The sequence below is a fragment of the Filicampus tigris genome, chromosome 2 (genome assembly GCF_054856515.1).
Source record: "Filicampus tigris isolate MCC_2025a chromosome 2, RoL_Ftig_1.0, whole genome shotgun sequence".
In the NCBI taxonomy this organism is placed as follows: Eukaryota; Metazoa; Chordata; class Actinopteri; order Syngnathiformes; family Syngnathidae; genus Filicampus; species Filicampus tigris.
The window spans coordinates 11,315,370-11,336,147 of NC_141218.1; the positions used below are offsets into that span (position 1 = coordinate 11,315,370).

General features: G+C 42.0%; 2 protein-coding genes across 2 annotated transcripts; both read left to right on the plus strand.

The window, feature by feature from the left end:
• Nucleotides 1–328: 328 nt before the first annotated feature.
• Nucleotides 329–2,851, plus strand: trmt112 (tRNA methyltransferase activator subunit 11-2). Its single transcript, XM_086024640.1, has 4 exons — nt 329–529; nt 1,260–1,361; nt 1,437–1,529; nt 2,568–2,851. Exons 1-4 carry the CDS (start codon nt 332–334, stop codon nt 2,667–2,669), a joined length of 495 nt encoding a protein of 164 aa, XP_085880766.1. The 5' UTR covers nt 329–331; the 3' UTR covers nt 2,670–2,851.
• Nucleotides 2,852–4,964: 2,113 nt separating this feature from the next.
• Nucleotides 4,965–16,151, plus strand: tgfb5 (transforming growth factor, beta 5). Its single transcript, XM_086024403.1, has 7 exons — nt 4,965–6,327; nt 8,898–9,061; nt 11,159–11,291; nt 11,375–11,485; nt 12,995–13,175; nt 14,124–14,277; nt 15,760–16,151. Exons 1-7 carry the CDS (start codon nt 5,964–5,966, stop codon nt 15,916–15,918), a joined length of 1,266 nt encoding a protein of 421 aa, XP_085880529.1. The 5' UTR covers nt 4,965–5,963; the 3' UTR covers nt 15,919–16,151.
• Nucleotides 16,152–20,778: the final 4,627 nt, after the last annotated feature.

Sequence of the window (20,778 nt, forward strand, 5' to 3'; positions counted from 1 at the left end):
TAGACACATTTGTGTCTATTCAAGAGAAATAGGCCTTTTGTGTGCTGGATGTTTGAATTCAGCTCATGAAAAATAGGGGATGAGAAGTGTTGCGTTTATATTTTTATTCAGTGTATAAAACAAATGCAAACCAGTACAGCCGTTTGTAACCTCGAAATATTTGTTGGTTTTGAATGGAATTAATTTACATTTTGTTTATTGTTTTTTTACGAGTTTGACATTTGAATTGATGAGTTGGGTGGTAGTACCATTCAATTAATGTCTTTTAGAATTTATATATTAATAGTTTATAATAAATACTAATAATATGTTTTTACACGGAACTTTCTATATGAGCAAAGGTTTCCGGATAACGCTTAAGCGACGCAACTTCCGGTCCACATGTCTGGCGCTAGTCTGTGATTTGTATAGTAGTTTGTTTAAAAATATATATCTGTATTTGGTTTGCGTTAACATGAAGCTCCTTACGCATAACATGCTGACTTCTCATGTCAAGGGGGTCACCAACGGATACCCGCTGCTCATCAAGGTAAAAACAAAACAATAACGTGAACCGAAAGCGAGGCTAACCGCGTTAGACGCCACTTGTCATTTGATTTCTTTTCTTTTCTGTTATTTTAATCGAAACTTCAATGTGAAGACCAGCGACGTTCGACGGATTTTGAGTGTTTGTGGTTAACAATGCCAATAAAATAATGGCTACTCGCCCCAAGATTGTTTGGTAAAGTAGTTCCCGCTAGTACCAATCAAAAATGTGTTGTGACGTCACAATTTAGGGGCTAATAGGTGTGAGCGTGTACGTTAAAAATAAATGACCTTTGATTCTACGTTGGTATTACCAATTTAGTAATACACTGTAGTGGTTAGCACGTCTGCATCACACTTCTGAGGTTCTGCGTTCGAATCTCTGCTCCGGCCTTCCTCTCCCACATTCCAGAACATGCATGTTCAGTTCATTGAAGAATCTAAATTGCTCTTTGCGTGTGAATGTGATTGCTGTTATAAGCTCCAGCTCACCTACAACTCTAATACGGTCAAATGCTATTAGTATTAAAAATGGATCTGGGTTAAGTATTCCCAATGGCATAACTTCCCCAAAGTATGATTATTTACTGGAAGAGCATTTAATTGTTCTAAGAGCACCACAGGTGTTGGAATGACTTCTCCAGAAGCCCTGTTATATGTACGGTATACAAGCTGTTAAAATGTCTTTTTTCCTTCATAAATCCCTATTAAGTGCTTCTCTTTTCCATTTGCAGGCAACGGAGGTGAAGGTGAACGAAGTGGACTTTAACGCTCAATTTGTCAGCCGCATGATCCCCAAGCTGGAGTGGAGCGCTCTGCTTCAAGCTGCGGACGAGGTGACGACAAGTCAGGAATTGAACATAGGATATCAAAACAATGCACGTAATTTGGGCTAATCTTTTCCTTCGTAGTTGGGTCAGCGACAAGACCTGCCCAGTGAACTGGTGGCCGACTTTGAGAACAATGAGGAGTTCCTCAAGAAGGTGCACCGAGTTCTCTTGGAGGTGTGTACTTTTGTCTATTTCTTATGATTACTTCAAAACCCTTTATTTTTTCATGGCACGACTTGGAAGCGATGAATTGTGCATTGATATATAATTTTTCATCACCATATTGGATGTGGGGAAGTGGAGCAGTGGGGTGAAGATGCCTCTTTCGTTTGCTTTACATTCATATCCAGATGTTATTGGATTAAGACTGAACAATCGTTTTTGTTTGCGCAGTGGTGCTTGATTTATGAGGTTAGTCCGTTCTTTGACCACGATCGTAACCCCAATCACTCATGTCTGAAATTGTCTTTCCCCAATGAAATTCTGGTGCGCGCGCTTCGTCCATCAGGGCTACAGGGATGCTACAGGTTTACAGACACAGATGAAGAGGTTCACGTCTAACAGAAAGCTGCAGTGGTCTGTCGTTTTTCGCAGAGGATAAAGAATATATGCATGTATTCTATTGTCTGTCTACATGTGTTGCTGCACAACTCATTACATCATACCCTCAGGAACAGAGCCGTACTGTATCGAATGAAATGGTAATCCCACTGAATCGAACCAAATCACATCCTTCCACTTTAAAAGGAACCGTCCTTGAATCATATCGCACCACATGTACCGAAATACATATCGAATCATCTTTTATTGGAGAGATGCACACCCCGACCTATTATATTTGATAAACATGGAGGCAAAAGTACAGGTAAACACTGAACTAATGTATCTACTTTTCTAATGTTTGCATGAGTGTTTACAGCTGCCAATGTTCGCAACATTCTTACTGTAATAACATAGTATGGAAATATACTGTTTATGGGAGTTAACATTTCTAACTAGGCAAAAAATGCATGTGCCCTTTTTTAGTTTGTTACTATTTCAAGTTCAGTCCGTCATCTTGTGTTAATTTACCGGCAGCTCTGCCACATCCAATATGGCGGCCACACTGACATATCACAACTTTATGTCCTTTCCTAGTGTTACTGTTGATGTCATATTGAGATCTGGCAACCTCTAGTGGCGGCAGTGCGATTGACACGTGTGTTTTCACAGGTGGAGGTGATAGAGGGCTGCCTGCAGTGTCCCGAGTCAGGGCGACAGTTCCCCATCTCCAAAGGGATCCCCAACATGCTGCTCAATGAAGATGAGGTGTAGACACCGAAATAGGACGTTGGACTGTGTTTTGGGTTGACGCCAACAGATGATCGGATCATTAATTTTTAATTTTCCCTGCAAAATGGCCCCCAACTGGAGATTGAAACCCATGTTCTTTTATCTGTATTTATTTTTGTAACCATTTTTCCCTTTTTGAATAAACCCTGCTGAGATTCCCTTGACAGCCAGAAGTGCAGTTAGGTTTTTGTGGCCAATGAGGATTGACTTTATTATAGCTGTGAGTGAATTTCGACATGATGTGCAAGTGTGCATGTCTAACAGACTGTGTGTGAGAGTCTGTTAGTTACTATGAGGGTGTGAGTGGGTGACAGTATGTCAAATAGTGACTATGTGAGGATGTGTATGAGTGAGTGACTCTAGTCGTGTGGGTATGTTTGTGAGAATAAATGTCTGTGCGACTGAGTGTATAGGAGTGACAAGTTGTGAGCGTGACTTTGTGAAAATGTGTGTGTGAGAGTGGCTGTAAGTGGCAAAGTGGGTGAGTGCATGAGTGTACTTTGTGTGTGACTGTGAGTTGGTTTCTGAGTATGTTACTTTGAGCGTGTGTTAGTGATTGTGACTATGTGATAGTACATGTGAGCGTGTGTGAAAATGAGTGAATGTGTCTGATTGTAGAGAGCACAGAGGTCCAGATGACGTGGCAGCGGCTCATCTATATTTGGCTCGGCGGAAAAAAGGCAGCAGACAGGCTGGAAGTTGTTTTTCACTGTTTTTTTCCTCCCCATTTTCATTTTGAAGCTACACGTCACAGCAAGCAAAAGCAGCACAACCCATACCGCGCCCCCTCCCCCCACGCCCCACCCCCAACCTGCTTTGGTTTCTTTTGAGCACAACTAACCCGCCAAGTTGTCTCCATCTATAGCGAGGCAAGTTGAAACAGACCCGTTAAATGACATTTTTCGTTTTCAAAATAGTGGGAGTGGGTGCGTGCGCCGTGACCCAAAACCCGGAGGCAGGCCGTGTCCTACCTTTCTTTCCTTCTACTTAAAGCAATTACAGGCCTGTGCCCACAACTATAATGACAGTATGATGCGATGGCAGCAGAGCACCAATAAAAGCCACCCATGACAGATTAACAGTGCTCTGCAAATCCTGAACTGTAATTAACAACGAGATGGCTGGAAGATAAAGTGGCCTGCTGAGTGATGTCAAATCCACAGAGGCGTGCTTTGAAACGGCTGCAATCAACTAATGCTGTTTAATTCTACATGTTTTCTTTAGTTCAGCATTTTTTAGGGGAATGAGAATGCCTTTACTTTTTTTCTTTTTTAGGCTCTAATGTAGTCATTACATAGTCTGGGGGCAGCCATGTGCTGTCAATGCATACACAATCCACCTACATAAAATCAACAATTGTTACATACCTACAGGGTGTTATAATTAATCAGTATGTCATATATCTATGAATTTCACAATCAATCCATCCATTCAATTATTTTTTTTCTTTTGTTTTCTTAAATTCATTTTTTTTAAAACATTTCTTTTCCCTCCTCAGTACCTCTCTTAATTTTTAGCTGAAATTTGTTGTGCTTTATTTGAATTATACATCATCCACCCTTCTATTATTTTTGAAGACACATCAGTATTGATTATTTCCATGAAATCAAGTGAGGAAAAAGTCCATTTGTTGTAGGGACATGCACGCTAATGTTAGCTGCTAACTGTTCTGCTGGTTGGCACAGATATCCCTTTCACTGTTTATTTTTTAATAACATATACGAAACAACATGTTATAGCTCCATTTGGACTTTAAATGTTTGTTTTTTAAAAAAACATTTGATTAAAACATGGCTCTAATCAAGCTATTGTATTTGTATGCTAACCTAGCAGCCAGTTAGCTTCTTTTTCCATTTTACAAGCAACTTGAGGATAGTGATATTTGATAATTTTTTTGTGGCACAAATGTCACAGACCTCCATTAATCTTATTTCGGTAGCATTGTGTGTGTTTTTTTTTTTTAATTATTAAAATATGACTGAAAAGCAAAGCTAAGAAGCCACCAGTTTTGCTTTCTTGCTCACTTGCTAAGCAAACTAGCTGCTAGCTGTCAGCTTCAGTCTCCATTTACCGGCCACTTGAGGATTGTTGTTATTTTTAGAATAAATTAAATGTGTCCCTCACTGTGTGTGTTTGTGCGCCCACTTTGGTGAGAGTGAAATGGCTCTTATCCACAAGTCACACTCCCTTCCCCTTTCGGTAGCAGCCCGCCTCCCAACCTCCCACACACACCGGTCACCGCTCCCAGGCCGGCCCCGCCTCCGGCTCTCCTTTCTCGGGAGCTGCGTGGCTCAGTCGGCGCGGCTCGAGATGGAGCTCCATCCCGCAGCAGGTCTGCACGCATACCAGCGGACCCTGCTTGATCTGCCCTAAAAGGGCCCCTCCGCCACAAGGACTTCTTTCATACATCTTCCAACTTCAGTTTTTTTTTCCTCACCGTGTTTTAATGTTTATGCGAGGGGGCACTACTCGCCATTTGTTTTACAACATAAATCAGCACTTTTCCCCGGTTGTAACTACGTTTTGTTTATATGTAGCGAGAATAATAAGAGCTTTTGTAATACGTTTTTGTGTGGGGAGTAATAACAGCCTTTTTTGGGGAGAGAAGCAAGATCTTTTTGGAGGGTAATACGAACTTTTTGGGTCGTTAAACACCGCAGGTAGGTTCGTCTTAGTCAGCTATGTGGCCCCTTTGGCCCAGCCGATGTGCTTGTCGGCGGTGAGGGATCGACGTAACGCTGTGAGCTGCCAGGTGAGGTGAGCTTATCATGGGCTGAGTTCTTTTTTATCCGAAGGCTGGACACTGGAGGACTACATATATATATATATGTTTAGATTTGTTTTTGTTAATTACGTAATATCTACATTTTAAGTGTTCGACTAATTATTTTAAAGGAGTACGCGTGCATTTCCTAGCTAGCCTAGATTTTTATCAAAACACTGGAGTTTAGTTATGTCGTCCACCAGTTATTCAACATTTTTTTTTTAATGACAACAAACTTTTTTTTACGGTTTCGTGATTAAATAATTATCGTGTTTTGTTGTACTGTTAAGTTTAGCCTGAGATCAGCCCACATGTGCTTTTAGGGAGTAGTATTTGTTTATCGTGGTGGCTTTAACTCTCTGACGCACGCGTTCACGATCTGGGTTTAGTATTGGCTTTTAGTTACAGTCTCCCTTTCCTTCTGGAGTTTCCCCCCCCCCCACACACACACATTCTGACTGCCCCCGCGGCCGTTCAGGGACTCTCTCTCGATCCCATCCCCTCTTCGGACAATGTGGCTGTCTCGCTTGGCTCTGCTGCTCCTTCTCCGGCTGTCTGTCGCGCTGGTCAAGGGCATCAACACTTGCGCCTTCATCAACCTGGACGAGCAGAAGTCGCGGCGCATCGAGGCGGTGCGCGGGCAGATTCTAAGCAAGCTGCGCATCCAGACCCCGCCGGAAGACGACGACGAGGCGGCGGCGGCGGCCGGGGGAGCGGTACCCGCAGAGGTCATGTTGCTGTACAACAGCACTCGGGAGCTGCTGAAGGAGAGAGCGAGTCTCGCCGACTCGACGTGCGAGCGGGAAAGCAGCGAGGAGGACTACTACGCTAAAGAAGTGCAGAGGATTGATATGCTGCCCCAGCGCACGCAAACTAGTAAGTACATACAGTAAGAACTTCATGTATCATGTATCTTTGTTCGTCTTTCTATGCCAGCGATTTATAGAGACAGGCAGAACAGTTATAAATGCTTTTCCACTAGATGGCAGAAGGTCCAGTTAACCTGCGCATCCACTTGTTGTCATCGTGTCCAACCCCAGAAAACAGATGACGTTTACAGTGCGAGCCTGAGGGCACTTTGACGTCAATTTCAGTCGACAGCAGGGGGCGGTGCTGCATAAAATGCCAGCCTCCTTAATTAGATGGTTGAAAATAGGCGGATTGTTTTGTTTAATTCTTATTCCACAAACTCAATATTAATCAGAATAATGTGTTTGGACTAGTGGAGTAACATAATATATTTACATTACATTTTTTTTTACTGACAGCTTCTTTAATAAGAGTAACAGCACTACAGTTTTATATATGGAGTCAGTATTGTACAGATATGCAAATATGCAAAGAAGGGATTCACAACTAAATGACTAAGTAAACTGAAGTAATGTTGCTCGTTTTTACAGAGGATCAAGAATATACAGTGGAATCGGGATTGAGCTCAACCGAATATTAAAATCTGTGGAAAATTGATGCTTTATAGTTGCCATGAAGACAAAAAAAAAAGAAAAACTACGTGAATGAGTGGGGCATTCCGTGAATGATAGCGGTGAATTCGCAGCGGCAGAGTATGTGGATGTCCACTGTATGCTAATGTGCTAATGGATTTTTAAAATATTGTCTGTCTACATGTTTTGCTTCACCACGTGTGTTCAAATATAATTTGCTTAAAGGGTCACAACTACCGGAACATCAATGCTGGTTTTCGTCAGCCCATCCAATGCGTTTTGCATTGTGTGTTTGCATTAAGCTAGCAGTCTTTTGTGAGTTATGTGTTTTGGGTAAACAACATAATTCCCTTTGTTTTATGTTTAAATTTCAACTGGGAACGGCAATAGACAGGAATCACCAACCTTTTTGAAAAACTGAGATATCCTTTTTGAGAGCTGACTAATGTGAAGGGCTTCCAGTTTGATATACACTTCTTATGCATTTTCGTTTCAACCCAAAAATTGCGCCCCCTGGCGGTCAGGATCGCTTTGAAGAGCCACTTGTATGTAATTTTTTTTATTGAACTTCAAGTTGTGATTGTCAAGTGGCATTGTGACATAGAACGGCACACACTTGCCTCTCTCAGTGTTCCCAAGTGTCTGAATAACATTTGTGTGACATGCTTTTGTCAAAGTTCAGGTGCTTACCGTGCGTCCTTAACTGCTGGGCCGATGCCAAGCACACTACAGCTTTCGTTACCAAGGCGACTAGCTATCGGGTGGATATTTGTTGATTCTTGACACTGAAACAGCAACTGTCAACTGCAAAGTGCATGCAAGCCTCCGTAATGACAGCATCGGTTGTATTTTCATCTGCCGAGGCAGCACTTCGTCACCAAGCTGCTGAATCACACTAGTCAATTAGTGTAGTGGGCGCAACTATTTGTATACAAGCAATTAAATGGAAAAGTTTTTTTTCCATAATGTGTCTCCTTCAAACACACAGCAAAGCTAATATTCACAACTAATTACATTAATTGCTATTGATCATTTTGATTGGCTTGAGACAGAAGGCTTGCCTGCCAATTGTTGTCTTTGCGAGTACTAGCAAATCGTCCTCTATTTTTCCAAATTTTTGATGCGCTGCACTCAGGTTGCGTTTGCCCTTCTAACCAGACTCAGCGTTTTGGGGCTGTCATTTTTTGGAAAATCTTGTCATGCCGCTACTTTAACTAACTTATATTTGAACACAAGCAGCAGCAACACGTGCAGACTCAGCATGCAACAATACTCAGCAAATATATTCTTTATCCTCTGCAAAAAAAATCTAATATTGTTGTTGTTTTTTTATTGGCATTATATAAATTCATTTCAGTCGGGAAAGCCCACAACCCATTCCCGCTGGATATCTCCAGGATATTCCCTTACACCAAGTTGATGTAAATGCAATTTTTTTTAACTACACCGTCACAGATGTCAAAAGAAAATCTCTCAGGGTCATGGTAGACAGATAAGATATACATCTTCCAATGTATAATTAAGTAACATATCATTTCATTCTATATATGGCTAAGGTAAAACCAGTCAAAAAGAGCGCCATTTTTTCTTTATAGAACAGAAGGGGTATATGTGTGGATTGTATTTCGACTGTATTTGTACCCTACCCCCGATTTATGCAGAAGTGTGGCATCAGGGTTGGAAAGTCACAGACTGCATCTGCTTTCTCCAGACATCACGTCAATGGTGGACGTGCGACCGAAATGCCACTAAATGTTAGGCTATGAGTGAAAGAAACACACACTGGCAATACGCTGGTTACATAACCCCTGCAATCTATCCAGTGTGACAAAGGCCAAAGCCGCACATGGAATTGCTTTCCCGTCCAAGCCTTTCATTTGTTTTTTCATCCCCACTCATTATGTACTGTACGGTGTGTTGAACAACAGCTCAAACACTCTGCGTGAGCAAGCAGGTAGCCGTTTAGCATTTGTCATTGTGTCATTTTGTCTCTCCCCCCCGCAGACACGGTGCAGCCGCTGCCACTGGATCCGCATTACAGAAGCGTCCTTTTTGACGTGAGCAGCGTGGACCTCACCAACAGCACGTTGGTCAAGGCTGAGTTCAGGATCTTCCGAGCCCCCAACCCGCAGGCCCGGGCCTCCGAGCAGAGAGTGGAGATCTATCAGGTTCGGGGGGTCTCCTGTCTTTTGTTTGGAAGACACAGACGTTTTTAATGTGGCAACCACATATGTCGTAAAAGAAACAGGCTACATTTATGCTGTGTTATTTTGTCTAAAAGTAGATGCGAATATGTCAACAGTCTGCTGTGTGAAATATGTTTTCTAGCTGCAGGCAAATATTTCACACCTCTCATAGAATTCCCAAGGAAGCCAGTCAGCTTCATTTGCATGCCTCGTTTTTCATTTCCCTTTTTGTTAGTTTATGAGCGTAGAAGGTTAGCATGTGTTATTTAGGTCCAATTGAGTAAATGAGGCTCCTTTGCCGCAGTGGAAATGAGCACTCAAAAGGAGCGCTGACCCGTGCCAAGGACAAACACTTAACACTAAGAATCCAGGATCTGCACCAACATTTAATGGCTTCTTCCTAACCCCTCCACAAATTGTGGTGGAAATTCGTGTGTGCATAATCCTGCACATTTCTAACAAGCCTATAAACACCATGATTCAGACGAAATAATGGAATAAAACTGTTACAATTGGTTCAAAGTGACAACATAGAAACTTTTTGTTAACTGTACCGTCAAGTTTACATTTTAAGTAATGATTTCTTGTCATACTTAGTTTACGTCACAGGATTAATAAACTATCGCTGTGGTCTTGCGTTCTGTCAAACATGATGACAATAGTCAAAATTTAGAGGTTCTATCATAACTGTTCTACCATAACAGACCGAGGTGAAAGGTATACTAGCGTTCAAAAGGGGGTTCACTCGTTGTGTGACAATGTCCTCGTAGTTTTTTTTCCCCAATGGTATTAAAGATGAAGTCAATCCAAAAATGTTCTTTACAATAGGTTCTATGCAGCCCCCCTAGTCTAAACACGGCATTCTGATTGATATTGTGTTTGTGGAATATGAGTTGAGTAGTAGAATCCACCCGTTGTTGTCCATCTCGGAGGGCGGCCATTTTGTCACTTGTCGCTCATTTTTGAGCCTCAACAAAAAAATGTCTTGCTCAGCATTTTACTCAGCAGTAATCAAAGGCAGAAATCTCTTTACCCTTGGCAACACATAGTGAAAATTCTGATTGGATGACAATACAACCTTCTAAATTATAGATGAATAAATATATATATGGATTAATTACAAATATCAATAGTTTATCTTGACGATTGTTACTTAAAATTGAGCACTCTGGATCGGAATATTGATATTTTGGTATCGATACGCCCATCCCTAGTTGAAGGCAGTCACGTCGGCTGTCCCTGCCGATGAGGTGTCCCTTATTTATTTTTCATGGAGTTGGCAACCCTAGCAACAACAAGCAAACGTCACACCAAGCAGCCAGATAGTTTGCCAAATAGTGAACAATTCTTCTAAAAAACAGGCCAGTTGCTTTCTTCAAGGTGTTTCTTGCCATTCCCAGTTGAAGTTTAAACACAAAAATGACAAATACATGATGTGTGTTTCACCAAACGGCTTTCAAAAGTCTGTTAGCTTAATGCTAACGTGCAGTGCAAAGTAAAGTACAGGCTAATAAAACTAGCATTCGAGCTGCTCTAGTTATAACCCTTAAAGCGACGGGTATTTGAACACAAACGTGCGATCACATGTAGACAACAATATTGTAATAATACTTTATTTTACGGACCATTAGACACACCGGATTAATAGGCGCAATATCAATGAATGGGTCTATTTAGAAAAAAAAAAAAAAAAAAGATCATATGTTATATGCCCCGGGTCATAAGGCACATCATTGTATGTTAAGTAGTTTATTCTAACTGTACCGTAATGTTTATTTGATAGGGTTTAGCGCTATTATCAAACCGGACATGAAATATTGGGTAGCGCCGTTTTGCTTTTTTTCACAGGGCGCACCGGAGTCGATTTTGGAGAAAATTCAAGGATTTAAAGTGCGCTTGATGATCCGAAAAATACAGTAATCACAATCCTATATTCTTCATCCTCTGTGAAAACGACTGATATCGCTGCGGTTTACTGAGTCACTTGTGAAACCTTTCTTGGTGTCTTATGTATGTCTGTATTCAACACTGCACACCAGAAGGAGCACAACATCAATGTCAATGTATGTGTTGCGTCAGCTGCTGAAGCCGGATGAGGACAGCACGTCCACGCAGCGCTACATCGACTCCCGCACCGTGCAGACGCGGGCGAGGGGAGCGTGGCTCTCCGTGGATCTCACCGAAACCGTCAAGGACTGGGTGTCGGAGCCAGGTCAGTGTCGTTTTTACTCTCGCAGAGAAACAAACACTCTTGTTCTTCACACGCGTGTCCTTTTCCTTTTCACCTGTTGGCAGAGAACAATCTGGGCTTGAAGCTGGGCGTCCACTGTCCATGCTGCACCTTCGTCCCCGCCACCAACAACATTGTGCCCAACAAGAGCGAGGAACTGGAGGCTCTCTTTGCAGGTACGACGATACTAATGCACTTTTGATCCTGAATATGTACATTTACTCGCCACATCATTTCGACTACCCGCATTGCATTGTGAAAGAGAGCAAGCCATTTTCAACACTTTAGATTGGTCAATAATGTGTAAAAGTAACACCCACGCGTGTGGACTGACCAATGGTATAGATTTTTGCAAAAAAAACAAAAAAACAAAAATGAAATTCACCAAAATGTGAGGTTTTGGCCCGACGGCAGCAATATTTTACATCAAAAATCTCACGGGACACTACCAAACAAAAATTGCACAAACTGAAATAATGATGATGTCTAAAAAAAAATGACTTCCTCGGTTTGAAATGTGGGCCATTTTAGTTGAACAAAAAGCTATTACAATAACACAGGGTAATTGTGCCTCTACTGCATGTCGCATTTAGTGGAAGAGCATTTCATCGTTCTGACTGTCACTATATGACGCAGGCATAGATGAACAAAAATATGTTACTTGTAGTAAATAAAACATAATTTTCAGGCCAATAAAGCAAAATTAGAATCACTTCCTGAGGCACACCCGCGCATCTCTTTGGGCACAGTCACTGCATTATAGTATATTTATAACTCAATCATGTAACTAACCAAAGTAATTAAACACAGCTGTCAGTATGATGCAGTACACTTGTGCACCACTGCAAACTACAGCCACAATAATAAACAGTTAGGTAAATGAATACCTCTCTGACAGTGTCAATCCCAATTTATAAATGGAGAAAGTGGTCATTATGGTGTGTGTAGCCTATATGGCCCATAAAAGTTGTTCAACCGAGCATAAGTTTCCGAAAATCAGTTAAGTGCTAACACAACAAGAAATGTGCCAGTCACCAAACGATTCGTGATTTAGTGTCACACCACCCTGCTAAATAATGGCCGCACTGTTCTCCCACACACACTGCGACACTATTGAGCAACGCACGTGCATGCGCGGCTTCGACGAGGCCCCAAATGGCCGCCCTCTACTCCCAATTTACACTCGGCTCAATGTTTTTCCGCCCGCTCTTTATGTCAACAAAAAATATCAATGTTTGATTCTGCTGCAAGACAACCAAGGGTCTTGTTTTTACCCGACTCCGCGGGTCGGCTACAAACGCACGAATAAACAGGAAATAGGCCGTGGCGTGGCGTTGCACGCTAGCATGCTAACAGCTGCTAATTATCCAAACGACTAGATGACGAGTGTTGTCAGTCCTGCAGAGAGTCATTAAGTAAAATATTTGACATGTTTAAGAGATCTGCGTGAACATGTTTAAAGACATTAAGTACTTCCAGTCGCAGAACGTTGTGAACTCAACTTGAAAAATGATCTTATTTTACTACCAGGACTCTGTTAGAGCAGCTTTTTTTGTGCTCAATCATAGTCAAATCTGTTGCATCGTCACAGGTTAAATAAACTGAAGTGTTACTTGATCATTTTAGTTCAAATGTATGAGGAGGCAAAGCGGCACTCAAAAAAAATGTTGTCATTTTTGGTGTAGGCGTGGACGACGAGCAGCTGCGCCAGCTAAAGAAGCAGAGCCAGGTGAAAGGTCAGGCGGACTTCAGCGGCAAGACGCCTCACCTCATCCTCACCCTGCTGCCCAGCGACCGAGTGGACAACCCAGCCAAGAGGAACCGCAAGAAGAGGGCGGCGGCCACCGACGCTGCCACCTGCTCGCGGTATGACTGCACTCGAAGTACGCATACACTACATGGTTATTTTAGGGAATGACAACTGACGAAACGACTACAACTAAAAGTGAAAAAACATTTTTCTTAACAAAATCAAATAAAAATGAAAGTTAAAAAAAAAAGAAAGAAAACTAACTACAACCACATTTTATGTTTACTAAACTAATTAAGGCTAAGTATAATTGTGGTAAAAATCTTTGTCTTCCTTTTACTGAATATATATGTATGTAGTATATATGTATGTATATATGTATACATAAGCCCGTTTAAAATGATAGGTGGACCAGCCTATAGGCGATTACTATTTGGTCCGGCCAGACAAAAAGGCGGATAAACGGACGGCGGAAGGCGATAAACGGACTGGGGATTTTTTTGTAAATATTTACCGTGATGTTTTTTCTTTGATCTTGTAAACAAGAAATGCCAGAGGGAAAAAAAAACTAGTAAAACTAAACTAAAAAAACATTAAAAAAAAAAAAAAAAAAAAAAAAAGTAAAAACTAACAAACCCACTCTGAAAACTAATTACAACTAACCAACTAAAATCATTCTTTGTATTGGGTTTAGACGGTTGTGAGTCAGCTGAGTTTTACCTTACTGATGTTTGGTTGTTGCTCTTGGGATTCTTACTTAAGTGAGCCCAAAACCTGCCAACAGTGCAACAACGTTTTTCTTTCCCCGCGAAAACATGAAATTGTCCGGCTGACCCTAAGCTTTTGAACAGTTGTGTACATCATGTCGAAAATGGACTAAGGAGTGACTTTTGAGTCGATTGTATGTGAAGACTAAGACTGGTGTCTCAGTGTTTAGACTGCTGCCTGCTTGATTTAGTCTAGCTCACACTGTCTGGCAGCCTCGCATTGTCATTACCGTTTTCTTTTGTCATCTTCCCATGACCCAACTTGAAACACCCTTTTTGTGTGCGTGCACGTGTTAGTGGTTCCGAGTCGGGCTGCTGCCTGCGCTCGCTCTACATCGACTTCCGGCGCGACCTCAACTGGAAGTGGATCCACGAGCCCAAAGGTTACAAGGCCAACTTCTGCGCCGGCAACTGTCCTTATCTCTGGAGCGCCAACAACCACTACAACATGGTGGGCTTCGACACGTTATGTTCGCTAACACCGGCCAAACTTGTTTCAAATGCAAACGCCTGATAAACTTGACGTCGGAGCTTGAAAACAACTTTTGAAAATGCTTCCATTTTAAAGGCGCACATATGAGGTGCATAGGAGTTAGTTTCTAATATTTATTCAAACACGTTATTTCTTTAAAATTATGTCAGGGGGGAAATATCAAGCATCTTTCTGGAAAAATATTGTTAATTTTTTAAATTAGTTGAATGTCCAGTAAAATTGTGTGCATAATAACGCCTCCTCTCTGAGTAAAAATAATAACTTATTTGTTTTTTTGGCGAAAATAGACGATTACATAGACGTAAAAAAATGGGCTTCCGACTATGTTTGGTCTGACTATTTTTTATAAGTTTCCCATTTATCGTTTATCGCCTACAAAATGGCGAAAGGCAGATAGGCAGACCGGTCTCTGGCTGTTACTCAGTAACCTATTATAAAAACATTTTGTGTGCAAATAAAAGCCTTCTCTGTTGGATAGAAAACAAATCATAAATATTAACATTTGTGAGTAGTTTATTAAGTATATTTATGGTAATTATATGTATTTTATTTTATTCATGTACAAATAAAAGTCTCTCTTGGATTCAAAACAATAAATATATACTGGATAAATATTCTCCTTCTTAAATTGTTTGTACAAATAATAGCTTAATTTACCAGAATTGGTCAATAGTGGACATTGGTATTCATAAATTCACCAATTTGTGGACTTTTTTTTTTGCCCCCCCCAACTCCTTTCTTTTAAGTTCTTTTTTTTCCATGAGTGTATAAGGAGTGTCAATTTTCACTATTCACAGTTTGGCTTGGCTTCGATCCACTGTTCATATATACATATGTATTTAACAAATAAAGGCCTCCTCTTTTGGATATGAGTGTAAAAATATTTTTGATACAAAAATTAAATATGATAAAATAAAGAATTAGAGTAAAATAATTCATGGATAAAATTAAAAAAAAAAAAAATGCTCTTGCTATTGTTCAATTTAAAAATGTTTTGTACCAATAATCCTTGCTCGTATATACATATGTGATGGTGCAAAATTGGAAAATGTTGTTTTGCCAGTATTGTCTTCCAAATGTCAGTGAAGGCATCACATGAGACACCATGTCAACACCAAACAATCAATATAGTGTCTGCTTGGTGTGTTTGTTAGCATGTGTCAAATGTACAGCCTCGGGTGACGTGCGCTACGCAATGAGCTGCGCCTGCATGCTTTGTGGCTGCTGGTTTACCTCAGCCTCGTACAGTAAATGTCCTGTCACCTCGTATGGCCTCCGTCAAAATAAAGATCGCGACAACGCGCCGCATTGCTCGCATTGGTTAACGCAACTTGGCGCTGGGAATCGTTCTATTATATCTTCCAGACTATATATAACTAACAAATATTAGCATGGGGGGAAAATGCTGAAACTGTGCCCGCGTTTGTTTGCGTGTGTCAGATCCTGCCGCTGTACAACAAGCTGAACCCCGAAGCGTCGGCGTCGCCTTGCTGCGTCCCCCAGGATTTGGAGCCCCTCACCATCATGTACTTCATCGGGCGCAGCCCCCGTGTGGAGCAGCTCTCCAACATGGTGGTCAAGTCCTGCAAGTGTCGCTAGAGAACGACCGCCCCCCCCCCCCCCCCTTCTCCGAACGTTCCATTTGAGACTGTAAATAAGTTCGCATCCATGCAGTGCGTATGGAAAGTATTCACAGCACTTCACTTTTTCCACATTTTATTGTATTCATTCCCCCCCCGCCCCTCAAAACGCTATAAGTGAAGCTGTGAATACTATCCGGATGCACTTTATATACAGTAAACATGCTGTAATAAATTTCTACAATACTTCCACATGCGTCTCTCAGCAAAGGATCCTTTTTTTCGTCCACTGCTCCCTGCGACTATTTACTGTAACTAGACAAGAGAAAGAGAAAGAAAGAGAGGAGCCGTGTCCAAGTGAGTGGGCCGAGGCCCTGCCAGTTCGCTGCGGTCCAGGCCTCAAACGTGCCCCGGCGTAAACAGGATGCGAACGCTTTTTCACAAAAAAAAGGAATCCATTTAAAACGCCTTCTCCTTCGTCTCCTCTGTTGCTGCTTTTGGGATTTGTGGTGGGAGGAGAGAACGAGAGATGGCCTTTTGAGAGCCAGACGTAGGACGGACGACGGGGCGGAATTTGTCTGGAAGGTGGCGGTTTTCAGCACTTCCGTTTTTGGGGTCTGGAAGCCTAATGAGGCTGACGTGCTTCTTTTCTTTTCTTCTGCACTCATCATCTTACTTGATGGTTATACGCCGTCTCTCTGTTGCCTTGTGTTTACCTTCTCGATGTCACGCACACGCTCACACAAAGTATTCTGTACTCGTTGACCACACTTGAAATTGTGCAAATAAAAAAAAACATCCTCGGGATTGACTTTTAAATATAGACTCTGGTATGCCAGTGGTTTCGCTTTTGTGAGGTCATGCGTGATTTTGTTGCAATGGTTGCTATTCTGCCATCCAGTCAGGGAAGTATGAAGACAGTCAGCAGTGGTCAAGAGCGTTTAGCGAAGTTATGCAACTGGAAAAACACTTTTTTGACTCGGCATTAAATAGACACATCCGCTTTGTGAAACCACAAGTCCAAATTACATAAGAAGCACTTAGGTGATTTAAAGCATGCTAAATATTACTTGCTTCTTAATTATCCAAAGCCTCATGAAATGTTTTTCTTATATTCGTTATACAGGAGCACAGGAATAGCATTTATTTTTGTATTTTCTCCAAAACGTAGGCAACCCCCTAAAGTTTATTTTCTGCTAAACTAAAAATAGTCAACCATTTAGTTTTTAGAACATAATAAAAAGATAATTGTCTAATATTGTAGACAATATTTAATATAGATGAAAAATGTATCAACTTAACTGTGTTCTTTACACGGCAAATGGCCAAAATTTCACCAAAATGGTGGCCAACGGCTCTGCTGCGCTTCAATAACGTTTCGCTGTAAAAACACAATATCCCACAATACCTTGCGTCATTAAAAAAATGCGCATAAGATGTTAGTGTTTGCTAGCGAGATATTGAGGCCCCAAATTGTAGTAAAGATGCCAATGTGATGCTTGCTCATTTAACTTAAAATAGAAAAAAAAGTTACATTGTAAATGGCTAAAAATAAAAGTTAAAATTGTTAAGCTGGTCATGGACCACTTCAATAAAATGTTGCCTTTTCAATCTATGGTTAGGGTTTAGGAGTAGTGTGTTAAAACTAGGGTTTGGGTTTAGGAATAGGGTGTCAAACTCGGGTTAGAGTTTAGCAGTCGGGTTTCAAGAGTAGAGTGTCAAACTAGGGTTTAGGAGTAGGGTTCCAACTGGGATTTCTTATTATAGATTTACATTAAGTGCTGTTTCCCACACCGCTTATCCTGTAACTGAGGTCAAGCTATCACGATTTGTTTTTTCCATGGTCTTACTATTCGCTCCTAAAATTGTTGAGTGCGCGCGTATTCTAAACCTTACGGTAAATGCTTTCCAGCAGCATGTCACAACTGTGCACAAAATACAGTACAGAAATCATCATTTAACTCACGTTTGAACTTCCATAAAAATAATTCGTCCAATAAGTAGAAAATCATTCCAGTGGAATCTTCTTCCTGAAGAGGAATACTATCACCATGTGAATTTGGACTGATTTCACTGTACGGATTTTTCAAAAATTAGAGGCAAAGTCAGCGCAAAATACTGTACACCCTGGGGGACCCTGGCCGACTTCTGTCCCCTGGGGTGTGTGTACTGTACGGAAGAAGAATCCACTGCAATGATTTTCTACGTATTGTGGGAATGGTTTTTATGGCAGTTCAAAGGTGAGGGAAATGATGATTTCTGTACTGTCCTACAAAAAATACATTTTGTGCTGACTTTGCCTCTAATGTTTGAAAAGATTGTACAGTAAAATCAGTCCAAACCTCGCATGATGATAGTATTCCTTTGCAGGAACAAGAATTCACTGGAATGATTTTCTACTTATTGAGGGAATGTTTATAAGGGCAGTTCAAACGTGAGGGAAATGATGATTTCTGTATTTGTATTTTCCACCAGGTGACGGAAGTAAAATCGGTCCGTCACCTGGGTGACGGAAGTAAATTGGGTCCGTCACCCGGGTGACGGAAGTAAAACGATCCGTCACCTAGGTGACGGAAGTAAATTGGGTCCGTCACCTAAGTGACGGAAGTAAAACGGTCCGTCACCCCGGGTGACGGAAGTAAATTTGGTCCGTCACCCAAGTGACGGAAGTAAACCGATCCGTCACCTAGGTGACGGAAGTAAAACGGTCCGTCACCCGGGTGACGGAAGTAAATTGGGTCCGTCACCTGGGTGACGGAAGCAAATTTGCCCAGCTCATATCTGCATGGTGGGTCCCCTAATTCAAAAATTTGTACAGTGAAATCAGTCCAAGCTTCACATGATGATATTATGGGCCACCAGGAAGAAAATGATTTTATACCTATTGAGGGAATGTTTGGGACTTTGCAAGATCATCTTGCATTTTGCATCTTGTATTCCTCTCCAGGAAGAGAGGATTCCTCTTGAATGATTTTCTACTTGGAGGAATGTTTTTTATGGCAGTTTGAACTTGAGGGAAATGATGAATTATGTACTGCATTTTGTGCAACAGTGACATGCGGATGTCACTGTTGCACATGCATTTACCGCAAGGTTTAGAATATGCGTGCACTCATCAATTTAGGAGCATATAGTTTGACCACGGAAAAATCAAAGCGGTGAGAGCTTGACCGCAGTTATCCTGTGCAGGGTCGAGGGGAGGTGCTGGAACCTATCCCCCAGCTGACTATGGGCGAAAGGCGAACTACACCCTGAACTGGTCGGCAGCCATAGAGCATACACACAGACGCAGTCACTGAGTGGGAACCGATCCCACGCCGCCCACACACAACTCCGGCGAGTGTACCACTACACCATCAGCGACCCACACCTATAAACCATTAGAACCCAAAGCCAGTTAAATCTTACTGTTTTATGTGATCTATGGCAGGGTTTTTGATAAAGGGCGCCACCCTAAATCCCCAGATTTTTGTTCCTATGTCAAGCAGAAATGGTAGTCCTCGCTTTGTATGCTTTTTCACTCGGTCATCACTATGTGGCACGTACAGGACTGTGTGTGGTGAGGTACAACCCTCCCCCCACCCGCTCGCTCCCCTCCCGCCACCTCAGCCCTCCTCCCTGAGTAAACTGTGTTTGTCTTTTGCACTTAACTACCTCTTGCTATATCGAACCTGTATTTATCCCACTGCGGAGCGCTGTGCTCTGTGCTGCCGGCCTTGAGGACGGGCGGATGGACGGAGGACGGACGGAGGGAGGGAGGGAAGAAGGGAGGGACGTGGGACCTGGATGCGGACCCCACCAGCTCCAGTCTACGCACTGGCATGTCTTTGCAGTTTCTCACAAGCATAAAATGCGCCAGAGAGGATGATAAAAAGGCATTTACGTGCCACTCACACCTCATGATAAACACGGGTCACGCGTCACACACAGCTGTTTATTTCCACCAGTCAGCTATTTTTGATGGCGCTTTTCCTCATTCCGCAGCCTCTCCCAGCTGAGTTTGAGTGAGAGGTGGGGTACACTCATGAGTGGTCGTAAGGCGCATAAAAAAAAATCCCTACAGCCCTAACCCTACTTAAGAATCCAAATCCTACTTTGAAAAACACTAACCCTAATTTGAAACCCCAATGCTACTTTGAAACTCTAGCCCTAATTTGAAACCGTACTTTGAAACCCTAAACTTACTTTAAAACCTTAATTTGTAACCCTAACCCTAATTTTGAACTGTAATTTGAAACACTAATCCTAATTTGAAACCCTGACCCTAAATCTTAATTTGAAACCCAAACCCTAAATTGAAACCCTGCTTTGACACCATAATTTTTAACTCTAGGCCGCATTTGAAACCCTAACTTTGAAACCATAGTTGTACTTTGAAACCTTAATCTGACTTTGAACCAGTGAAAAAGCATTCACGGTCACACTCAGGCCTATGGACAATTTAGAGTCTTCAGTGACGTATAGTTTTTGTCATCTTGTCTTGGAACACAGCTCCTCCTACTAGCACATACTGTATATGTTTAGGTCCGTCAAATATGTTGAAGTCATGGAGGAATAAAATACAGACAAGCATGCAACTCCACACAGGAAGGCCAAACTGTGATTTAAATCCTAAACCTCTGAACTGTAAAGGCAGACATGTTAACCACCCGGCCCACCGTGCTTCCCGCTTTTTTTCCGGCCCCCAAGGCGTTCAATTAAAGCTGCAGCTCCATAACGACAACATGTAAAAGTTATACAACGGCAACACTGGTGGGTGAGGAGGCACATTTTGTGGCCTCAGCGTTATTGCAGGCCGCAGAGGAGGCTGGCCGGCCGGCCGGCGCGGGCCCAAAGCCACACAACTTCCCTTTTTAAACACATGAGGGCGTGCTGGCGC